We start from the raw sequence: 18,690 nt of genomic DNA, 5'->3' as shown, positions 1-18,690 counted from the left end.
TCAGCCTCCCAAATAGCTGAGATTACAGGTGCCTGCCACTGTGCCTGGCTAATTTTTGTGTTTTTAGTGGAGACGGGGTTTCACCGTCTTGGCCAGACTGGTCTTGAACTCCTGACCTCAGGTGATCCACAAGCCTTGGCCTCGCAAAGTGCTGGGATTACAGGCGTGAGCCACCGCGCCTGGCCAAAACACTATTATTAAAAATCACTTATTTGTAAACAGGTAATATTTGCACATGATAAGTACAAATCATTTAGTAAAAAGTCAACGGTGACAGGCTTGCTCTGTTTTATTCCCTTTCCACAAACAGGTGCCCATTTCCTCGCATTTTGTCTATGGTGACTTTCTTGCAACAAAGGCAGAGATGAATAGTTGCTACAGAGACTTAGGGCCTACGTATCAGAAAACATTTTCTATTAGTCCTTTACAGAAACGTTCGCTGATTTTTTTTTTTTTTTTTTTTTTAGTATTTTACCATTTCAAACAATGTTGCTATGCTATCTTTGTATATATGTCATTTTGCACATGAGAGTTTCTGTAGAATGAATTTCTCTATGTGGAAATGCTAGGTCTTAAGGTGTCAGCATTTGCCGTTTTGATAGGTGTTACCAAATAGCCCTCTGCGGAAGTTGAACTAATTTATACTGTCTTCAGCGAAGCATGCTTGGACCTGTTCCCCACAGCCTCCACTAACCTTGTTAACATCTTGATACTTGCCGATCCGAGAAGGGAAACACGACGCTCATGGTAGTTTTAATTTGCATTTATCTGATTATGAATAAAGAGTTAGCATCTTTTCAAGTCTAAAAATCTTAAAAACAAAAACAAAAACAAAACTCCTCCTGAACTCTACCCGCCCAGCAGACTCAAGACTCGTGACCCGGCCGTTGGCACGACGCGGGACGCCGGTGTGGCAGTGGCGGAAGAGGCAGATATCGCGGACCACCCCCCTGCCCCCCAATTCCTTTCAAACAATTCCCTCCCAGCCGCTGAGCCCCGCCTCGAGTCCGCCTCTGGCCGGCTTGGGCGGAGCGCAAGGCCAGTGGGAGGTGCTGAGCCGCCTGATTTATTCCGGTCCCAGAGGAGAAGGCGCCAGAACCCCGCGGGGTCTGAGCAGCCCAGCGTTCCCAGTCCAGCGCCCGCGTCCTGCAGCATGCCGCGCCCCTGCCTGCTGGCCGCGCTGTGCGGAGCCCTGCTCTGCGCCCCCAGCCTCCTCGTCGCCCTGGGTGAGTGGAGCGCGCCGCCCTCTGGCCCTCGCCCCTCCTCCCCGCGCCGCTCGCAAGTTTGCCCAGCGCCCTCCCTCCACCTCCACTGTTGACAAACTTAGACAAAGCCCCGGGGACCGGGCCGGGCAGAGGGGCGGCTTCTCCCGCTGCTCCCTGGCGGGACAGGGGGACGCGCCCCTGCCGTCTCTGCGCTGAGGTTTTTGGGCTGGGACTCGGGACATCGGGTGACAGCCCTGCCGCCCCCAGGATGCGGCTTACAGATAATGACAAAGGAATTCGCTGTGTCGGGCCTCTCTTTTCCCTTGTGAAAAATCAGGCCAGGGAACTGCGTTTGACTTTCGAACCCCTTCCACCTGGGAGATTCAAGGACTCTAGTATGCATAAGTCTTCTCTGGATAACTTTGTCCTGGCAACTCCCCGCCAACTCCAATTGGCTGGACAGTTCATTGGATTTTTGCGCTCCCAATTGTCCGTGCCTGGTCACATAAGGGAAGGGCTGGGGAGTCGGTGCAGTGGACGCGGGCCGTAAGTGGGGCCCGGGAGGGGACCCAGAGGCTGCGAGGAACTTGGAAGAGGGCTGCTTGCTGATGGGAGTCTCCTGACTCCCTCCCTCCCGCGGCCTTGGCCGGCTGCTGTATCTTCCCTGGTCCTCCTCCGCCTCCCAGGAGGCCTCCGGCGCCCAGCTGGGCCCCTCGCAGGCTGGACTTGCGGATGCCCCGAGCCATTCACCGTGGAGCGCTGGGAGAGGTCAGGGCCAGGACTCTTTAGGCGGCCCCTCTATCGTTTTCTCATGGGATTGACTGAAGCAAGGCAGGTAACAGCTGAGCCCCAGCCCTACGTCCTGTGATCTGCCTGACCCTTAGGGCTAGAACTTCCAGAGTGCTCCAAGCTCCCAGGAACTTGGGAGCTCCTGGCCCTCCCCAGCCACCGTGAAAGACAGCTGGATCTTCATAGCCCCTTTCTACTCTTCTCTGTACCCCCCAACCTGAACCCTGGCCAAATGTTACTGGAAAGTCCCCGAAAGAGCAGGACTCTGAAGTCCCAAAGATGTTTTTATACAGGGTGATCTGGCCTTTTCCAGAAGGAGGCAACACCATACCTACCTTACATACAGGTAACCTGGCTGGGTAGGGTACATCTTTCACTTTCCCTTTTTCCCACTGGACCGTTTTGCCCTGGAGCAGTGTAGGGAGAGGGCCGGTGCAGTTGGGAGGTAAGAGTCCATTCCCAACCCAAGCCTCTGTCTGTGTCAGTGCTCACCCCCGCCTGCCAGGTCAGAGGAAGGATTACCTGCTATTTAAAGCCAATGACTAATAGCTCCTTGGGAGCCACTTTAAGCTCCCCAGGCCCTTGGAGGCGGAGCTCTGAGGGCAGATCGCTCATTAATGGTGTTGCTGGAGTGGGATGAACTCTCTGGGGGCTTTGGGATTCCAGGAGGACTCTCCAGCCTTGGATAGGTGACTCTGAAGGGGAGGCAAAAAGATTTCTGTGTTTTTTTTTTTTGAGACGGAGTCTTGCTGTGACACGCCCAGCCTGGAGTGCAGTGGCACGATGTTGGCTCACTACAAGCTTCGTTCCCTGGGTTCATGCCATTCCCCTGCCTCAGCCTCCCAAGTAGCTGGGACTACAGGCCCGTGCTACCACGCCCGGCTAAGTTTTTGTATTTTTAGTAGAGACAGGGTTTCACCGTGTTAGCCAGGATGGTCTCAATCTCCTGACCTCATGATCCGCCCGCCTCAGCCTCCCAAAGTGTTGGGATTACAAGCGAGAGCCACCGCGCCTGGCCAAGGCGAAAAGATTTCTCATGTCTTGCTCCAAATGACAGATTTGGGTGTAGGGTCTCAGGCAGCCCTTCTGGGATGCTGAGGTCGGCTAGAGGACCCTTGTTGGGCCCAGCCAACCCTCCAGAGTCAAGGGATTGAGGACAGGCCCTCCTGTTCCTTCTCTTGTGTTCTCCACCACTGAGGCTGATGGTGCACATCTGTCATATAGGTTCCCATTCAGAAGCCCTGGTGGCCTCTGCAGCCCTTGCCCCCTGGTGGTTCTGAAATCACCCTTTTCACTCCTCTGCCCTGACTTCCTCTCTCACCACGCTCTCCACCTTCACCCTCTTCGGTGGGATTTCTGCATTTCAGCCAGAGGGTCCTGTCTGCAGCTACCAGATGCTCCCCACCCTAGGGGAGCTCAGCGGCATGTCTGCACTTGGACCTTTTCAACCTTCTTCCTCCCACAATTGGAACTGACTTTCCCATGCCCATCTCACACTTGAGAATCTCTGTTTCTTGTTTCTTGTTTTTTGTTTTTTTGTTGTTCCCCCCTGGTGGACAATGGTGAGGAGGGTGAAGGAAGGTTAAAAGCCACTGCTCTGCAGGATGAAAAACTAAACTTGTCATTCTTCAGATCCCTCCCAGTCTGGCCCCAGCCTACCCTTCCAGCTGCATCTAACTGTGCTCCAACATACCACACCCTCTGTGCGCCTGCTTTTCTTGGAACGTTCTTTCCTCATTGCCCAGTCTGGCACCCCCCTTACTTTGTCTTCTAGACCCAGCTCGAATATTCCCTCCTCTGGGAAACTTCCATCTCCCCAGCAGAAATCCTGCCTCCAGTGATGGTTCATGCAGGCTTCTGGAGCGTTGGGCAATGTTCCTCATCTGTGGACTTGCTGGCCTCTTTCCCGTTGGCTTCTTGAGGCCTGAGCTGCATCTGATTTCTCTGTCTCAGGGGCCCAGCATGGTCATTGGCCCTCTCAGTGTTTCCTGGATGATCATTGTGCTGTTCCTGAGTCAGGGCTGCCGCTGGAGGTGACATCTGTGACTCCGACCTATGCCTGAATTGGTGGGCAGAACCTGCTCGGTGGGCCAGAACAATGCTTCCTTCCACTGCCCCTGCCTTAAAGTCCTCATAGGCCTCCTTTGCAATCAGACTGCTGCCAAGAGACCTGCCCTGGACCTTGCCTGCCTCTCCAGACCCCAGCTGCCAGCTCTTCTGCCAGTGGGCAGTGGTCCCCAGCACCATTCCCATTGTCAGCCAGCACTTTTCTGGACACTCCCAGGCCACTTGGAAAGCTGGGCACTTCCCTTACGTGGGCTGATTCGCCTAGACGTGGACTTCCTTGGCTCTAGGCTGACTCAGGCTCCATCCAGCAGCAGACTGGGGAAGAGGGAGAGGAAGAGATAATGGGCTGAGTTTGAGTGGAGGGTCCTTTTGGGCTGGGCCCATCTGCTACTTCTCATCTCTGTCCCCAGCTCCTTCCTGATCACCTGCTCATCTTACCTGTCTCTGTCCCCAGATATCTGTTCCAAAAACCCCTGCCACAATGGTGGTTTATGCAAGGAGATTTCCCAAGAAGTGCGAGGGGACGTCTTCCCCTCATACACCTGTACGTGCCTTGAGGGCTACGCGGGCAGCCACTGTGAGATGAGTGAGTATCTGGGGGTGCTTGTTGCCTGTTTCTGGCAGTAGACCCTGAGCCACAGCCCTGGTGGCATAGGCCATGTGCTGGCCTTAGTCCCTCCCTGCCGTCCCCACCCCAGTGGAGGTGTCAAGGCCTCCTCTGGGGAGATGAAGAGAGAGAGACAGAGCCTCAGTTAGACCAAGGGGGTAAAAGGGTCCTGTTGTTTCTTCCTTCTCTCTGCCTGGCCCTCTGTCCTGAGACTGCTGGCCAGGCCCGACGCTGCTGCAGAGGAGTGAGGGCTTGTGGTCACCCTGGAGGTTGTGGGAGTGCTGTTTCTTGAGTCACCATGAGCTAGATACACAGCATTAGGGTTAAGTTGTGAGGATTTTTCTACCTAAGAGGGGAAAACAAACACATTCTTAGTCTTTTGGGGCCCAGGAACTCAGTAAATCAGGCTTGGTTTCAGAGTCTGACAGTTCCTGGCCCAAGTTTGACCTGCGGCCTCATCACAGAGCTCGGGGGGAGGAGGGAGACGTCTGGGCCAGCTGAGCCATCCCCTCGAGGTCAGGTGGTCAGAGGCCCTGCGTGCCGAGAGGGGCCTTGTGTGACCTGCCTGGTTATCCACTTGGCCACAGAATGGCCCTAGGTGGGGTGCCAACAGCAGTTCCCCTGCTGTCCTCCCTCCAGGCCCAGCTGGAGTCCCTTCCACTCAGTGCTCCCGCCCCACCAGGACTCCTCATGGGGTAGGCGGGTCGCCCACATGCGGGCCCGGGGATGGGTGGAGTGGGAGTCCTAGGTTTCTGAATCTAGCAGGTCAGTCGCTGAGCATCTTGGGTAGGGGGCGGGGGACATCTTGCCCTCCTTCAGGGAGATGTGGGGATGGGTTCTGAGGTTTGCTGGCCTCCAGAAGGAGGGGGCAGGTGGCTTGAGCCAGCTGGGTGTGAGCAGGAGCCCTGGGAGAGAGCAGGTCAAGTGTGTAGGATGCCTTTTACCTCCCAAGTGGCCCTGGGGCCTGTGCCTTGGGCCCTGGCCTGAGGCCAGATGTGTTTGAGATCTGGGTGGAAGGGTGTATATATGGTTTGGGGGATGGGTTGCTAAGGCAATCAGAGCCCTGGTGGGGCCGGGTGGGGCCACTAACGAGTGTCCTGGGAGCTGAGGTAACTGTGGGTATGCCTGAGTTGGAATTACCCACCCTGACTTCTAGCTTCTGGGCCTGAGATCTGCCCCAGGCTGGACATGGCTGCACCCAGGAAGAAGGCAGGGGTGACCACACAGCGGAGGAAGCCCTCAGAGGGCCCTTCGTAGCTCTTCCTTGCCTTTTATGTGGTATGTTTCCTTAGAGCCAACAAGGGCCCTGTGGGCCCAAAGAATGCACATTGGACTCCTTCAGGGTGTGAGTATGGTGGGGTATAGGGATTGTCCTGGAGGCAGACTGGGGTCAAATCTCAGCCACTGGCCGAGCTCTGGTCTTGGGGCTCTGGCCTCACTTTGCGCGTTCCCCTCCCTGCCAGAGTGCGCTAACACCGAGCTCGTCTGAGCCTGTGATGCTGGAGGAAGAATAGATCTGTCTGTGGGTTCTCTGCTTGGCAGCTGGAAGGCCCAGGGATATGCTGGGGGATCCCCAGGTGATGAGAGAAGCTTGGCCTGTAGGTGGGCCTCGTAGCTGTCCTGGGTTCCTGGGACCGCACTGCTGGAGTGATGGTGAGGGGGATGGGGCCTCGGCCAAGGGCATGTTCACAGATGGCTAGGTGAGGGCCCACAGGTGGAAGGCACAAAGAGGGAAAGCAGAATGGCATTTGTGCCCCACCTGGAGAACTCCTACTAGTGGGAGTTCTAGAAAACTCCAGGCAGATTAGCTTCTTTATTTGTTTTTTGTTTTTTTTTGAGACGGAGTCTCGCTCTGTCACCCAGGCTGTAGTGCAGTGGCCGGATCTCAGCTGACTGCAAGCTCCGCCTCCCGGGTTCACGCCATTCTCCTGCCTCAGCCTCCCGAGTAGCTGGGACTACAGGCGCCTGCCACCTCGCCCGGCTAGTTTTTTGTATTTTTTTTAGTAGAGACGGGGTTTCACCGGGTTAACCAGGATGGTCTCGATCTCCTGACCTCATGATCTGCCCGTCTCGGCCTCCCAAAGTGCTGGGATTACAGGCTTGAGCCACTGCGCCCGGCCTGGCTTCTTTCTTTGTGTGCAGTGCTGGTCCTGTTCATTGCCAACCAAGGTAACCCTTCTCCCAAAGCCACCCTTCTGAGGAAGCCAGGGGCTGGCTGAGGATGGCGTCCCTTCCTGGTGGGGGGGGGGGCACTGAGGAAGAGGGGGTCACACTGGTATTCTGTGCACCAGACTAATTGCTTCCAGATGCCCTATATGAACGTGGCCACCTCCCACAGCCTGGAGGGGGACTCTATTTTCCATGAGTGCCAATCACGGCCATCCCCAGAGTGCTACCCTGGCTGGGATCCTCTGGCAGCCCTGGGTCCTGGCCTCCCATGACTCTGCCCAACCCCCTTGCCCTCACCACTCCCAGCCACACACCTTTTCTTGGCAGCTTGTCCTGGGCATTGCCTTCATTGTCTCTTTGTGGTCTTTGTTCTGAGAGAGGCTCTGAGGTTCTCCCCGGCCCTGGGGCCTAGGCAGAGGCCACTGAGTCTTATTTTCTTGTCCGTTGGGTCCCAGCTGGGCCCAGGAACCTGCTGGGATAGCCACCTGACTGCCACCTCCCTCCCCTCAGAGTGTGTCGAGCCGCTGGGCATGGAGAATGGGAACATTGCCAACTCACAGATCACCGCCTCATCTGTGCGTGTGACCTTCTTGGGTTTGCAGCATTGGGTCCCGGAGCTGGCCCGCCTGAACCGCGCAGGCATGGTCAATGCCTGGACACCCAGCAGCAATGATGATAACCCCTGGATCCAGGTATGCCTGGGGATGGCCCTGGGGCGGAGCGATGGAGAGAAGGCTCGATGAATGTTCCTGCATTTGGGGGTTACCATAGGAGGGTTCGTCACTGGAGTTCAGGTGGCAAGGTAGCAAGTTCCCACAGGTGAAGTGTCTGTAAGTGGATGGCATCCCTGGGGGAACCCGGTATGGGGTTAGGGTGAAGGGGGAGCGGGCCCCAGGCTGTGGAGGGCTGTGGGTACTCGATGAGGCCTCTAGAGGCCGGGGCAGAAGAAGCAGGCGCTTTGTGCGGGTGGTGTGCTCAGCTGCCCCTTCTTTGCTGCCGTTGTTGGGTTGTTCCCCCATCCAGTGCGGAGAGTGAAGGGACGGGTCTGCTTGGATCTTGAGTGGAAAGAACCCAGGAGATAAGGGTGCCATCTCCCCTGCCCTGTGTCCAGGTGAACCTGCTGCGGAGGATGTGGGTAACAGGTGTGGTGACGCAGGGTGCTAGCCGCTTGGCTAGTCATGAGTACCTGAAGGCCTTCAAGGTGGCCTACAGCCTTAATGGACATGAATTCAATTTCATCCATGATGTTAATGAAAAACACAAGGTAGGTCTTGTTGGGGCCTGAAAGAGGGGCTGTGGTCCATACCCCCTAAGGTTCTAGCATTGACTGAGGACCCCCAGTGAGTCCAGAGAACCCTGGGTGATTGGCCATGACATGGGTCTTCGGGTGCATCTTGGCTTCTAGAAATTGGGAAACTCAGACTGTGTCCATGTTCTGTGGTTTACAAGCAATAGTCCCACTTTAGAGATGAGACTAGTGAGACCCAAAATGGTACAGTGACCTGTTGAGGGTGGTAGTGGTGGTGGAGCTGGGTTTCATTCTGAGCCTTCAGGGGTACATGTACAGTTGTGTAGGTTGTACACTGCTCAAGGACATCATTACTAAGCAGGCACCATTCACAGTACAGGCATTATACATTTGTGGAACTCTGTCAGAAAATTGTCATAATAAACTATTTGAGAAAGGAGTGCCTTTTCCTAATTTGCAAAGAGGCACCCTGTAGGTTACAGGTGACCCTGTGTCAACTATAGGGGTTTATGCCCAGGCTCCATGATGATTAAGGAAAGTGAGAGGAGAATCTGTGTGGAGGGGTACGGAGTGACCAAAGGAGAGGCTGCTATGTGAGCCCCTGCTGGCTCTTCCAAGTCCTCTTCACCCTTCCAGCCCCACCTCTGCCTCCCAGGTCTGAAAAGGAAGATGATGTAACCCCAGGGAGGGGGACTGCCCAGATGGACCCCCCTCCCCCAGTCTTGTCCCTTCCCTCCTAGGAGTTTGCGGGTAACTGGAACAAAAATGCGGTGCATGTCAACCTGTTTGAGACCCCTGTGGAGGCTCAGTATGTGAGGTTGTACCCCACGAGCTGCCACACGGCCTGTACTCTGCGCTTTGAGCTACTGGGCTGTGAGTTGGACGGTGAGTGCTGGGGGTGCTGGTAGGGGGGTGCCGGTAGGGGGGCACCGTGGGCCAGTCCTAGGAGGTGGCCCTCCCTGCTGCCTCTTTTCTCAGCCAAACTGAGCTGGGTAGGGCAGCAACAAGGCCCGGGGACCAGGCTTCACTCAGGAAACGCACTCCAGGGACTCACCTGGTCATAGCAGTCCCACCCAGGTGTTTGCTGTCGGCCAACCCATGACCCAGGGCGTTCTGGTTGATAGAGAAAAAGACTTCGATTTTCAAAGTATTTTCACTTCTTCTGGTTGGCTCCTGTCCTGTAGCTTCTAGAACATGTAGCGTTAGGTGTGTTTGGCAGATGTCAGCTTTACGAGGGCAGATAATTTGTCTGTTTTGTTTGCTTCGGTATTCCCAGTGCCTAGAATGGTGTCTGGTTTATAGGGACTCAATAAACACTTGATGAATGAGTGAATGAATGAATGAGGGGCGTGGGGCCCCGATGAATGATTTATTAAGGGTACACATCTGGTAGGTATTAAGACTTGGTCTAGATCTCTGGGCTCCCGGCCCCACCCATCCAGAGCTTTCCTTGCCAAACTCTTAGAGTCTGCACTCCAGAGAAACACAGGGGCTTCTCGGACCATGGGGCTTGGAGCTGGTGCTTCCTGCTGCCTTTTCCAGAGATTCCCAAAGAGGTTTCCAAAGAAATTCCCCAGATGGAGAGCTGGGGGGGGGGACCAGAAAGGGACAGCTTTCTGCAGACCCAGGAGACAGCCTTGGCGAGGTTAGGGTGCAGGGTTTGGGCTGACAGACGTTGATTGCCTCAGCGCAGCTCAATTCAGCTTTCCTTTTTGAGGGCTGGGTATTTCTCTCTCTTTGCAGCCACAGTGCCACCTGCTGGCCGTCAGTGGAACTGTAAGACTCGCTAAGCGGAGCTGCAGAGTGGAGGTTCTTATCTTACCCACTGGCATTTTTATCTTACCCAGACCTGCCCTCCTGCGCCCCCTCTTTCCCCTCTGTGACACCTCTTCCTGTTGTCTCATTTCAGACACCACCCAAATACCCCTCAGAGCTGAGTTCAGTGCCTGGCTGGGTTTAGTGTTTTTAGTGTGAACTTGAGTAGGTATGCTTCCTCCACCAGGGGGCCTTTTGAGCCTTACTGTTTCAGTGGGGCGTCTAAGACTGCCTTCTGCTAGAAGGAAATGTAGCCTACTGGGAAAGGACAGAGCCAGGTCTGTGTACCTCTCCCTGGAGTCCCTGCCACTTGCTGTTTTGGCTTGAAGCCTTTGGCCATTAAAGTTGCCTGGATCCAGGCATGGCTGGCCCCTGCTCAGGGCCAAAAGAGGGTGAGCCTTGCAAACCAAGGAAGCCCAGGTACCCTGTCTGCTTCCTTCAGGGTCTGGACCACTCCTCTCCCTATAGGCCTTCCAGTCAGCTGGAGAGTGTTGGTGCATGCGTGCATATATGTGGGTGGGGCTGAGGTCTGGGGGTACCTGGGATTCCACAAGGGATTCCTCTTTGCAGGCATGGTGCCTTTGGTGAATTAATTATTTAATTCAATGGATGTTTATTAAGATATTGATTAAGCCCCTCCTGGGTACTTGGCTCTAGGGAATGATTGCCTGACCTCATGGAATTTGCATTGTAGCAAGGGAGGCAGACTTGAGGCAAGGAACAGATGACAGAGAGCAGTAACAGCTCTGAAGAAAAGCTAGAGGGTGATGAGATGACCATGACTTGAGGTGAGGGGAGAGAGCAAGACAAAGACTGCTCTGTTGGGAAGGCCTTTGACTGGGGGCCTGAATGATGGAGAGCCAGCCACATGAAAAACTTAAAAAGAGCACTGCAGGCAAGGAATTGGTAAGTGCAAAGGCCCTGGGGCATGTTGAAGGATGGAAGGAAGGCCAGTGGAGCTGGATCCTAGAGACTGAGGGGCAGCTTGGTGGGTGAAGAGCCCCAGGGACCCACAGTGTCATCACCTAGGAGCTTCTTAGATATGCAGACTGAGGCTGGGTGCGGTGGCTGACACCTATAATCCCAGCACTTTGGGAGGCCGAGGCGAGTGGATCATCTGAGGTCAGGAGATCAAGACTAGCCTGGCCAACATGGCAAAACCCTGTCTCTACTAAAAAAATACAAAAATTAGCCGGGCATGATGGCGGGCACCTGTAATTCCAGCTACTAGGGAGGCGGAGGCAGGATAATTGCCTGAACCCAGTCAGGAGGCAGAGGTTGTAGTGAGCCGAGATCATGCCACTGCACTCCAGCCTGGGTGACAGAGCGAGACTGTGTCTCAAAAAAAAAAAAAAAAAAAAAAATTACAGACTAAAAGCCCCAGCCTACATTTGCTGAAACAGAATCTTTTTTAAACAAGATCCCCAGGTGATCTGGAAGAATTACTCCCCTAGTATCTTATTTTATAGATGGGGAGACTGACACCCAGAGAGAGGAAGGGACTTCCTAGAGTGATGGAGCTGACAGTTCTGCCCCTTCCCTGGTGCCCCTTCCAACTGTATTTTACCAGGAAGGCTGTCTGACTTCCTGGGGAGGCTGAGTGAGGAGGGTATGAACCGCTAGAAGCAGATGATCTGTAGAGAGCTCTGCATTGAGCACATTGTGCAGAATTGGTGTCCTCTGCAAAGCTGCCCAGGTTTTAGCCTGACTCAGGCCTCTCCTCTTCTGGGACCAAGGGACAACCAGTTCCCAGCCCAGTAGCCTCTCTTTGAGGGGGAAGGTGGTGGTTCCCTGGTGCACCACCATCAGGAGGCGATGGTCCCATCGGCAGGCATTGTCAACACACCCTGGAGGCAAATGTCTTGAGTGGTGAGGGTGCAGGTGTCTGGAGGGCAGTGACATAACTTAGTTGGCTCCCAGATTGCAGGGGGCGCTCCAGTCCCACCGTCCACTCCTGCCTCCCTCAACTCCCCAGAGGGATAGACACTTGTGGAGTGAGGAGACACCCCCATCATTCTCTTGGGAGTTGTATCTCCTGCCCATCCCCAACTGTTCTATCCATATGCCACGTGCAGATACGAATGCAAGACAGCCCAGCACATTCCTGAGTGTTTGAGGCAGGGCTAAGTGAAACAAAGGCCAGCTTCCCGGGCCAGCCCTCACAGGCCTGTGTCACAGCATGCCCAGAACATCTGAGTGTGCGAAGGCCCTCTGGGAGACACTAAGTCAGGGGGCTTCTGGGGAATGGAAATAGAGATGTTCCTGAGCCCCAGGAGTGGTCTGAGTTCTCTAACTGCCAGCTGCTGGCGGGCAGGGGGGTTGTCCTGTTCATCACTGGGTCGCCACCAGGCAGGCCTTCATCATCTAGCTGGGATGTGTGGATGGTGGAGGTGATGTCATAGTGTGACATTAAGCGTTTGTATGTGGCCGGGCGCGGTGGCTCAAGCCTGTAATCCGGGCACTTTGGGAGGCCGAGACGGGCAGATCACGAGGTCAGGAGATAGAGACCATCCTGGCTAACATGGTGAAACCCCGTCTCTACTAAAAAAAAAATACAAAAAAAAAAAAAAAAAAAACTAGCCGGGCGCGGTGGCGGGCGCCTGTAGTCCCAGCTACTCGGGAGGTTTTTTTTCTTTTTTTTTTTTGGTGGCAGAAAAAAATGACTGAAGTAAGCACTGAATAAATGAGGTGGTTGTTATTAAAGTTGTCAGTGGCTGTGCCATGGGATGGATGGGAGGCCGAGGCGATGGGGGCAGTGCTGTGAGTCCAGAAGAGGAAGAAATCCTGCCCAAGTGAAGTAGAGCAGGCTTCTTGGAGGAGGTGTCTCCAAAGTCAGGCATTGAAGGAGGGCAGGAGGTGGTGGAGCAGGGGCTTCCCTGGTGCAGAGGGAGAAGGGTGGTGAGTGGGAGGTCTTGGGTGATCTGTGAGGAGCTGAGCCCGGCTGGTTGTGGTGAGGAACTGGTGGGGCCGGCAGTGAGAAGGTTGCACAGTTGGCCCTGCAAGGTGGATGGAGCTGCTTTCTGTTGCTGAAGAGCATGCCAGGGGCTGGTCAGGATCCACAGAGTTCTTTCCGCTTCATCGCCTTGTGCTCCCGCCCCTGGGAGCTGTGGATCCCAGATCCAGATGACAGCCCACCTTGCTGGCAGGATGCTTCAATCCCCTGGGCCTGAAGAATAACAGCATCCCTGACAAGCAGATCACGGCCTCCAGCAGCTACAAGACCTGGGGCTTGCATCTCTTCAGCTGGAACCCCTCCTACGCACGGCTGGACAAGCAGGGCAACTTCAACGCCTGGGTTGCAGGGAGCTACAGTAACGATCAGTGGCTGCAGGTGGGCCAGCCCCTTCTTGGGATTCAGGGCTGGGGTTGGGTGGGATGAGGTGGGACTGTCAGATCTTTGACCTCTCCCCAGCCCAGGCTTCTGCTTCCCAAGAGAGTTCTGGAAAAGCCTTATTTTCCTTTGGCTTTTCTTTCTTCTTCACACCTGTACTCCCTTCTCCTGATCCTGCTTCCACTAAGGTGGAAAAAGGATGTGTGTGTGTGTGTGCGTGTGCGTGTGTGTGTGTGTGCGTGTGCGCGTGCGCGTGTGCGTGTGTGTGTGCGTGTGCGTGTGCGTCTGTGTGTGTGTGTTTATACACAGGAGGAGAGCTGCTCCATGCGCTGCCACAGGGTTGACAAGGCTCAGCCTGTGGACAGCAGGGCAGAGGCGGAAGAGGGAGACATGACCCAGGCATCTTGGGACCTCTCCCCTGAGCACAGCGTACATATTCTCTGACTCAGTGTCTAAGAAGCCACCATGTGACAGCCCTTGTCTGTCATTGAAACTGGGAAACAAAAGAGAGTCATGGAAAGCCAGAGCTTGTTTTATAGATGAGGAAGCTGAGAGCTGGCAGGACGACGATCTGCCTAGGACCCACTTGCTGGCTGGCAGTGAGTTGGGTTTACACCTGGATGTTGGGGAACTGTGTGTCCAGGTGCAGCTGGCAGGTTCTCCAGGGAGATCAGGGACTGGGGACAGGAGGTCTGTCTCAGGGCCCCATGGAGCACACTGTGGAGCTGGGTTCCGTGAGTTGCTGCCTGCCTGTGGACACCCTCAGGACCAGTGTCGACTGTGGGCAGCGCTGCAGGGAGCCTCTAGAGCAGTTCATGCCCCTCCAGGCTGTGGCCTCTCCTGTCCTTCTTCCCATCACAGCATAGTGCAGGTCTCAGGCAGGGGTGGTTGGTGTTGAGTTGGCCAGGGCCCAGACTCTACGAGCCTTACAGCAGTGAGGTACCGAACACCATGTGTGGCCAAGTAGGTGGTATTATTTATGCCCCCCCAAGGCTTTTTTTTTTTTTTTTTTTTCTGAGACAAAGCCAGGCTGGAGTGCAGTGGCGCCATCTCGGCTCACTGCAACCTCCGCCTCCCGGGTTCAAGTGGTTCTTCTGACTTGGCCTCCCTAGTAGCTGGAATTTCAAGTGGTTCTTCTGACTCAGCCTCCCTAGTAGCTGGGATTACAGGCACCCGCCATCATGCCCAGCTAATTTTTTGTATTTTTAGTAGAGACAGGGTTTCACCATGTTGGCCAGGCTGGTCTCAAACTCCTGACTTCAGGTGATCCACCCGCCTCGGTCTCCCAAAGTGTTGGGATTATAGGTGTGAGACACTACGTCCGGCCTTATGCCCATTTTATAGCCAAAAAAACTGAGGCTAAACCAAGTATTTTTTTTTCAAAACTAGAATTCATGCCTCAGTGTGTCTGCCTCTTTTCACCTTACTGGAGATGGTCCAAGCAGAGAAAATGTGGTTGATTTCTTCTGTAGGTGGACCTGGGCTCCCCGAAGGAGGTGACAGGCATCATCACCCAGGGGGCCCGTAACTTTGGCTCCGTCCAGTTTGTGGCATCCTACAAGGTGGCCTACAGTAATGACAGTGCGAACTGGACTGAGTACCAGGACCCCAGGACTGGCAGCAGCAAGGTGGGTGTCTGACCAGCTGCCCACCCTTTGCCATTCCTTCATTACTTCCCTGGGAGTCTGGCCTGGGGCTCTGAGGGGAGGGGGGCTGGCTTGGGGTCCTCCTGACACCCGCTCTGCCTCTAGATCTTCCCTGGCAACTGGGACAACCATTCCCACAAGAAGAACTTGTTTGAGACGCCCATCCTGGCTCGCTATGTGCGTGTCCTGCCTGTAGCCTGGCACAACCGCATCGCCCTGCGCCTGGAGCTGCTGGGCTGTTAGTGACCACTTGCCATCCCCAGGTCCTCCTGCTTTCCATGGGCCCACCACCTCCTGGCTTCTCAGCCCCTTTAAATCACCATGGGACTGGGGACTGGGGAAGGGGAGGGTGTTCAGAGGCAGCACCATCACACAGTCACCATCACACAGTCACCCCTCCCTCCCTCTTCCTCACCCTCCACCTCTCACGGGCCCTGCCCCAACCCCTAAGCCCCATCCCCTAACCCCCGGCCCTCACTGTGCTGTTTTCTTAGGCACTGAGAGATCTGAGTAGGTCTGGGATGGACAGGAAAGGGCAAAGTAGGGCGTGTGGTTTCCCTGCCCCTGTCCAGACCCCCAATCCCAGACGCGTGTGTCTCTGTCTCTCCTAGCCCCTCTCTCACACACCGCATTCCCGTGGTGTCCTCAAGAAAGGCCAGAAGCGCCAGGCTGGAGATAACAGCCTCTTGCCCATCAGCCCTGCGTCGGCCCTGGGGTACCATGTGGCCACAACTTCTGTTGCCCCCTGTCACCAACACACTTCCCCTTGTCTCCCTGGATACCTCTCTTGCCCGTTGTCCTGAAGCCCAGTGAGACAGCAGGGGGCGGGGTGGGTCTATGGGGAGATAAGGGAGTGAGGTCAGAGGAGGGCATGGGTTGGCAGGGTGAGTGTTTGGGGCCCTCTGTGCTGGCTTTTCACCCCAGAGGACACAGGCAGCTTCCAAAATATATTTATCTTCTTCACGGGAACTCTTGGTGTGGTTCATTATTGTTTCATGGGAATGGGATTTAAATTGCGCTGGTTTCCCCATCCTCCACCTGTGGTCCTCTCTGAGCCCCAGCTTGCTTGCTTGCTTGCTTGCTTGCTTTTTTTTTTTCTTTTTTGAGACAGTCTTGCTCTGTTGCCAGGCTGGAGTGCAATAATGTGATCTTGGCTCACTGCAACCTCTGCCTCCCGGTTCAAGCGTTTCTCCTGCCTCAGCCTCCCAAATAGCTGGGACTATAGGTGCATACCACCATGCCCAGCTAATTTTTGTATTTTTAGTAGAGACGGGGTTTCACCATGTTGGCCAGGATGGTCTCAATCTCTCGACCTCGTGATCCACCTGCCTCAGCCTCCCAAAGTGCTGGGATGACAGGCGTGAGCCGCCGTACCCGGCCCCATCTTTCTTTATGTCACCTGCCTGACTACACATAGCTTCATAGCAGGCGGAGGGAGTCAGGACTTCCGGGTCCTCAAAACCTGACTTCCCCTCTTCCCTCTGCTTTCTATCTCCATGCCCATTTGGCCCTGGGCCCCACAGCTGCTGCCTGGTCAGGGGCCCAGTGAGCGCCTGGCAGACGCTGTCTCCTGAATGCTTTTGCTCCCTTCCTGCCAGGAAGACCGGCTGGGGCAGCTGGTTTTCCCCTTCAGCAGTTTCCGTTCTCTCTGCAGCTGGAGTGGTGGGCTGGTGGAACTATTAGACCAGTGAACCTGGGTGCCTTCAGAACTGGAGTTCCTGGGGTGGGTGCAGCGTGGGACTAGAGGAGGGGACCAGGGCTCTGCCAAGTGGGCACGAGGCCTCCTGCCTGAACACACTGGTTCCTGGTAGGCCACTGGTGTGTGTGCTCCAGGGATACCCTCGCTGCCCTCCCCTGTGTGGGGTCATCAAGAAGTGGGGGCGGGCCTTGCAGGCCAGTGTCCTGGCGATCTGGGAGGGTGACTTGCAGGCAGAGGCTTGGCTAGCTTGGGAAGGGGTGTAGGAAAAACCACCCTCTTCATTAAGATGAACTTTTCCAAACTTTGGGAGCCGAGCTGTGCTCTGCAGGCAGGGGGTGCCTCTGAGCAGCAGGAGGTGAGGCCGCAGGGCTGCCAAAGGGAGGGCGTGGCTTTGCTGGAACCACATCAGGGAAATGCGTCTGGAAGTGGTTCCTTTCTGAGACCTGCCGTTGCTGGGCTCCTGGGCCTAGCAGGGTCTGAATAAAAGGCCCAGGCAGTGGTCTTCATAGGAATTGAGGATGGGGGACTCCCTTGCCCTGGGGTTCCCTTGGCCTACTGCTTCCTGTTTCAGAGCTCTCTTCTGTGGAGTGGTGTGGATTGGGTTTAGAGCCAAGTCTTTCCGGGTGCTTTTGAGCCTCAGGACTCCGGGGGGAGTTTCCTGCCCTGAACCCCTGTTCCAGCCTGCCCCTGGGATGAGCAGACAGTGGGAGAAGCATCACTGCTCTGGGATGGGTTGGCCACAGCCTTCTAAAAGTCCCCCTCCTGGGACCCTGGAGCGGAGTTCCCTCACTCCTGACCCCCTCCTTCCTTTCTTGTCTTCTCTCCCTCAGCAGTGTCTTCCATTTGCCCAGCTTTTACCATCACCCCTACACATTGACTTTTTTCTGCCCCACTGCAAGGCAGAGGGTGAGTGTTCAGATTCCATCTGCTGGCTATCCCTACCCCTGGCTGGCATGTTCAACTCGACTTCCTGTAACAAAATGTGCTCTCCCTGCTGTCCATCCTCTCCCCTGTCCGGAACCTGCAGAGGAACCTACCTTGGCTCCCCTTTGCCTATCAAGTCTGGCATTCCTTTTAGGTGCCGTTTACCTGTTGATCACAGTTCTTTGTGCTCCAATTTGCCCCTGGCTATGTGTAACACACACATATGCGCACGCACGCGCGCGCGCGTGCACATACACACACACACACACACACACACACACACACACACACACACACGGGCCAACTTGAGCTGTGTTTAGGAAGAGGCTCTGGGCTCTGTGACCCTGTGACCCTTCGACCCTTCCCCCAGCCAAAGCTGAAGGACCTCAGTCTTTTCTGCTGAGGAAACATCGGGCTGTCCAGGCCAGGGCCCCCATTGGTCTGGACAGGAAAGAAAACACCCTGTCCAAACAGAGGCATCCTGAGTGGCTGCCTGGATGGCTGTGCTGATTAGCAGGATTCCGAAGGGAGGTCCACCTCTGTTGGAGGACCACTCAGAAGCCTGATTGCCCCTGTAGGCTGCAGAGGCATCCCACCCTGTGTCTCCCCTCCCAGCCAGGGCCACTCATTCAAGCCCCATGTCCTGGGGATAGCACCTGCTATGTGCCTGACAGTGAGTTAGGACTTTGGCCAGCGTTTCATGATGGCCAAACTCAGGGGCAGGAGGATGTCAGCACCCCCTTGCTTTTTTTTTTTTTTTTTTTTTTTTTTGAGACAGAGTTTACCCCTTGTTGCCCAGGCTGGAGCACAATGGCATGAACTTGGCTTACTGCAACCTCTGCCTCCTGGGTTCAAGCAATTCTCCTGCCTAAGCCTCCCAAGTAGCTGGGATTACAGGCATGCTCCACCACGCCCAGCTAATTTTGTATTTTTAGTAGAGATGCGGTTTCACCATGTTGCCCAGGCTGGTCTTGAACTCCTGACCTCAGGTGATCCACCCGCCTCCGCTTCCCAAAGTGCTGGGGTTACAGGCATGAGTCATTCACTGCACTCGGCCTCACCCCCTTGCTTTCTATTGGGTAAAGAAAGTAATACAGAAGTCTCACCCCTTCCACAACCAAAGGTGGGGAGCAGCATGAGCCCTTAGCAGAATGCTGGACAGGGGCTTCCCCTGCTTACTCCCACTGTT

General features: G+C 55.2%; 1 protein-coding gene and 1 long non-coding RNA gene across 5 annotated transcripts in view; one reads left to right on the top strand and one right to left on the bottom strand.

The window, feature by feature from the left end:
- The window catches only part of LOC135971895 (uncharacterized), a 144,713-nt gene extending 142,216 nt beyond the window's left edge, over positions 1-2,497 (bottom strand). For both annotated transcript variants that reach the window (XR_012415338.1, XR_010588258.1), the window contains exon 1: positions 2,330-2,497. This is a non-coding gene — a long non-coding RNA (uncharacterized lncRNA). The remainder of the gene's footprint in view (positions 1-2,329) is intronic.
- On the top strand, positions 1,095-15,847 carry MFGE8 (milk fat globule EGF and factor V/VIII domain containing). 3 transcript variants are annotated; one of them, XR_012415337.1, is made up of 8 exons: positions 1,095-1,226; positions 4,516-4,647; positions 7,348-7,529; positions 7,949-8,101; positions 8,827-8,971; positions 9,830-13,232; positions 14,705-14,860; positions 14,984-15,847. XR_012415337.1 is itself a non-coding variant. In XM_045395965.2 (8 exons), the coding sequence occupies exons 1-8, from the start codon at positions 1,154-1,156 to the stop codon at positions 15,119-15,121; spliced, it is 1,164 nt and encodes a 387-aa protein (XP_045251900.1). In that variant the 5' UTR covers positions 1,095-1,153; the 3' UTR covers positions 15,122-15,847. The 3 variants fall into 3 exon arrangements, 2 of the variants coding, with proteins under 2 accessions (XP_045251900.1, XP_073852781.1); XM_045395965.2 differs by having other exon boundaries at positions 13,048-13,232; XM_073996680.1 differs by lacking the exons at positions 14,705-14,860; positions 14,984-15,847 and having other exon boundaries at positions 9,830-9,895; positions 10,596-11,089.
- The last annotated feature ends 2,843 nt before the right edge of the window (positions 15,848-18,690 follow it).

This window comes from Macaca fascicularis, chromosome 7 (assembly GCF_037993035.2).
Source record: "Macaca fascicularis isolate 582-1 chromosome 7, T2T-MFA8v1.1".
Taxonomy (NCBI): Eukaryota; Metazoa; Chordata; class Mammalia; order Primates; family Cercopithecidae; genus Macaca; species Macaca fascicularis.
Note: the sequence above shows the minus strand (reverse complement) of the source record. Positions and strands in the feature narration are given on the sequence as shown.

Coding starts and splice junctions, on each gene's coding strand:
- MFGE8 (XM_045395965.2), top strand. CDS start 1,154: ATGCCGCGCCCCTGCCTGCTGGCCGCGCTGTGCGGAGCCCTGCTCTGC. Junction 7,530..7,948: donor ATGATAACCCCTGGATCCAG/GTATGCCTGGGG, acceptor CCCTGTGTCCAG/GTGAACCTGCTGCGGAGGAT. Junction 14,861..14,983: donor CCAGGACTGGCAGCAGCAAG/GTGGGTGTCTGA, acceptor CTCTGCCTCTAG/ATCTTCCCTGGCAACTGGGA.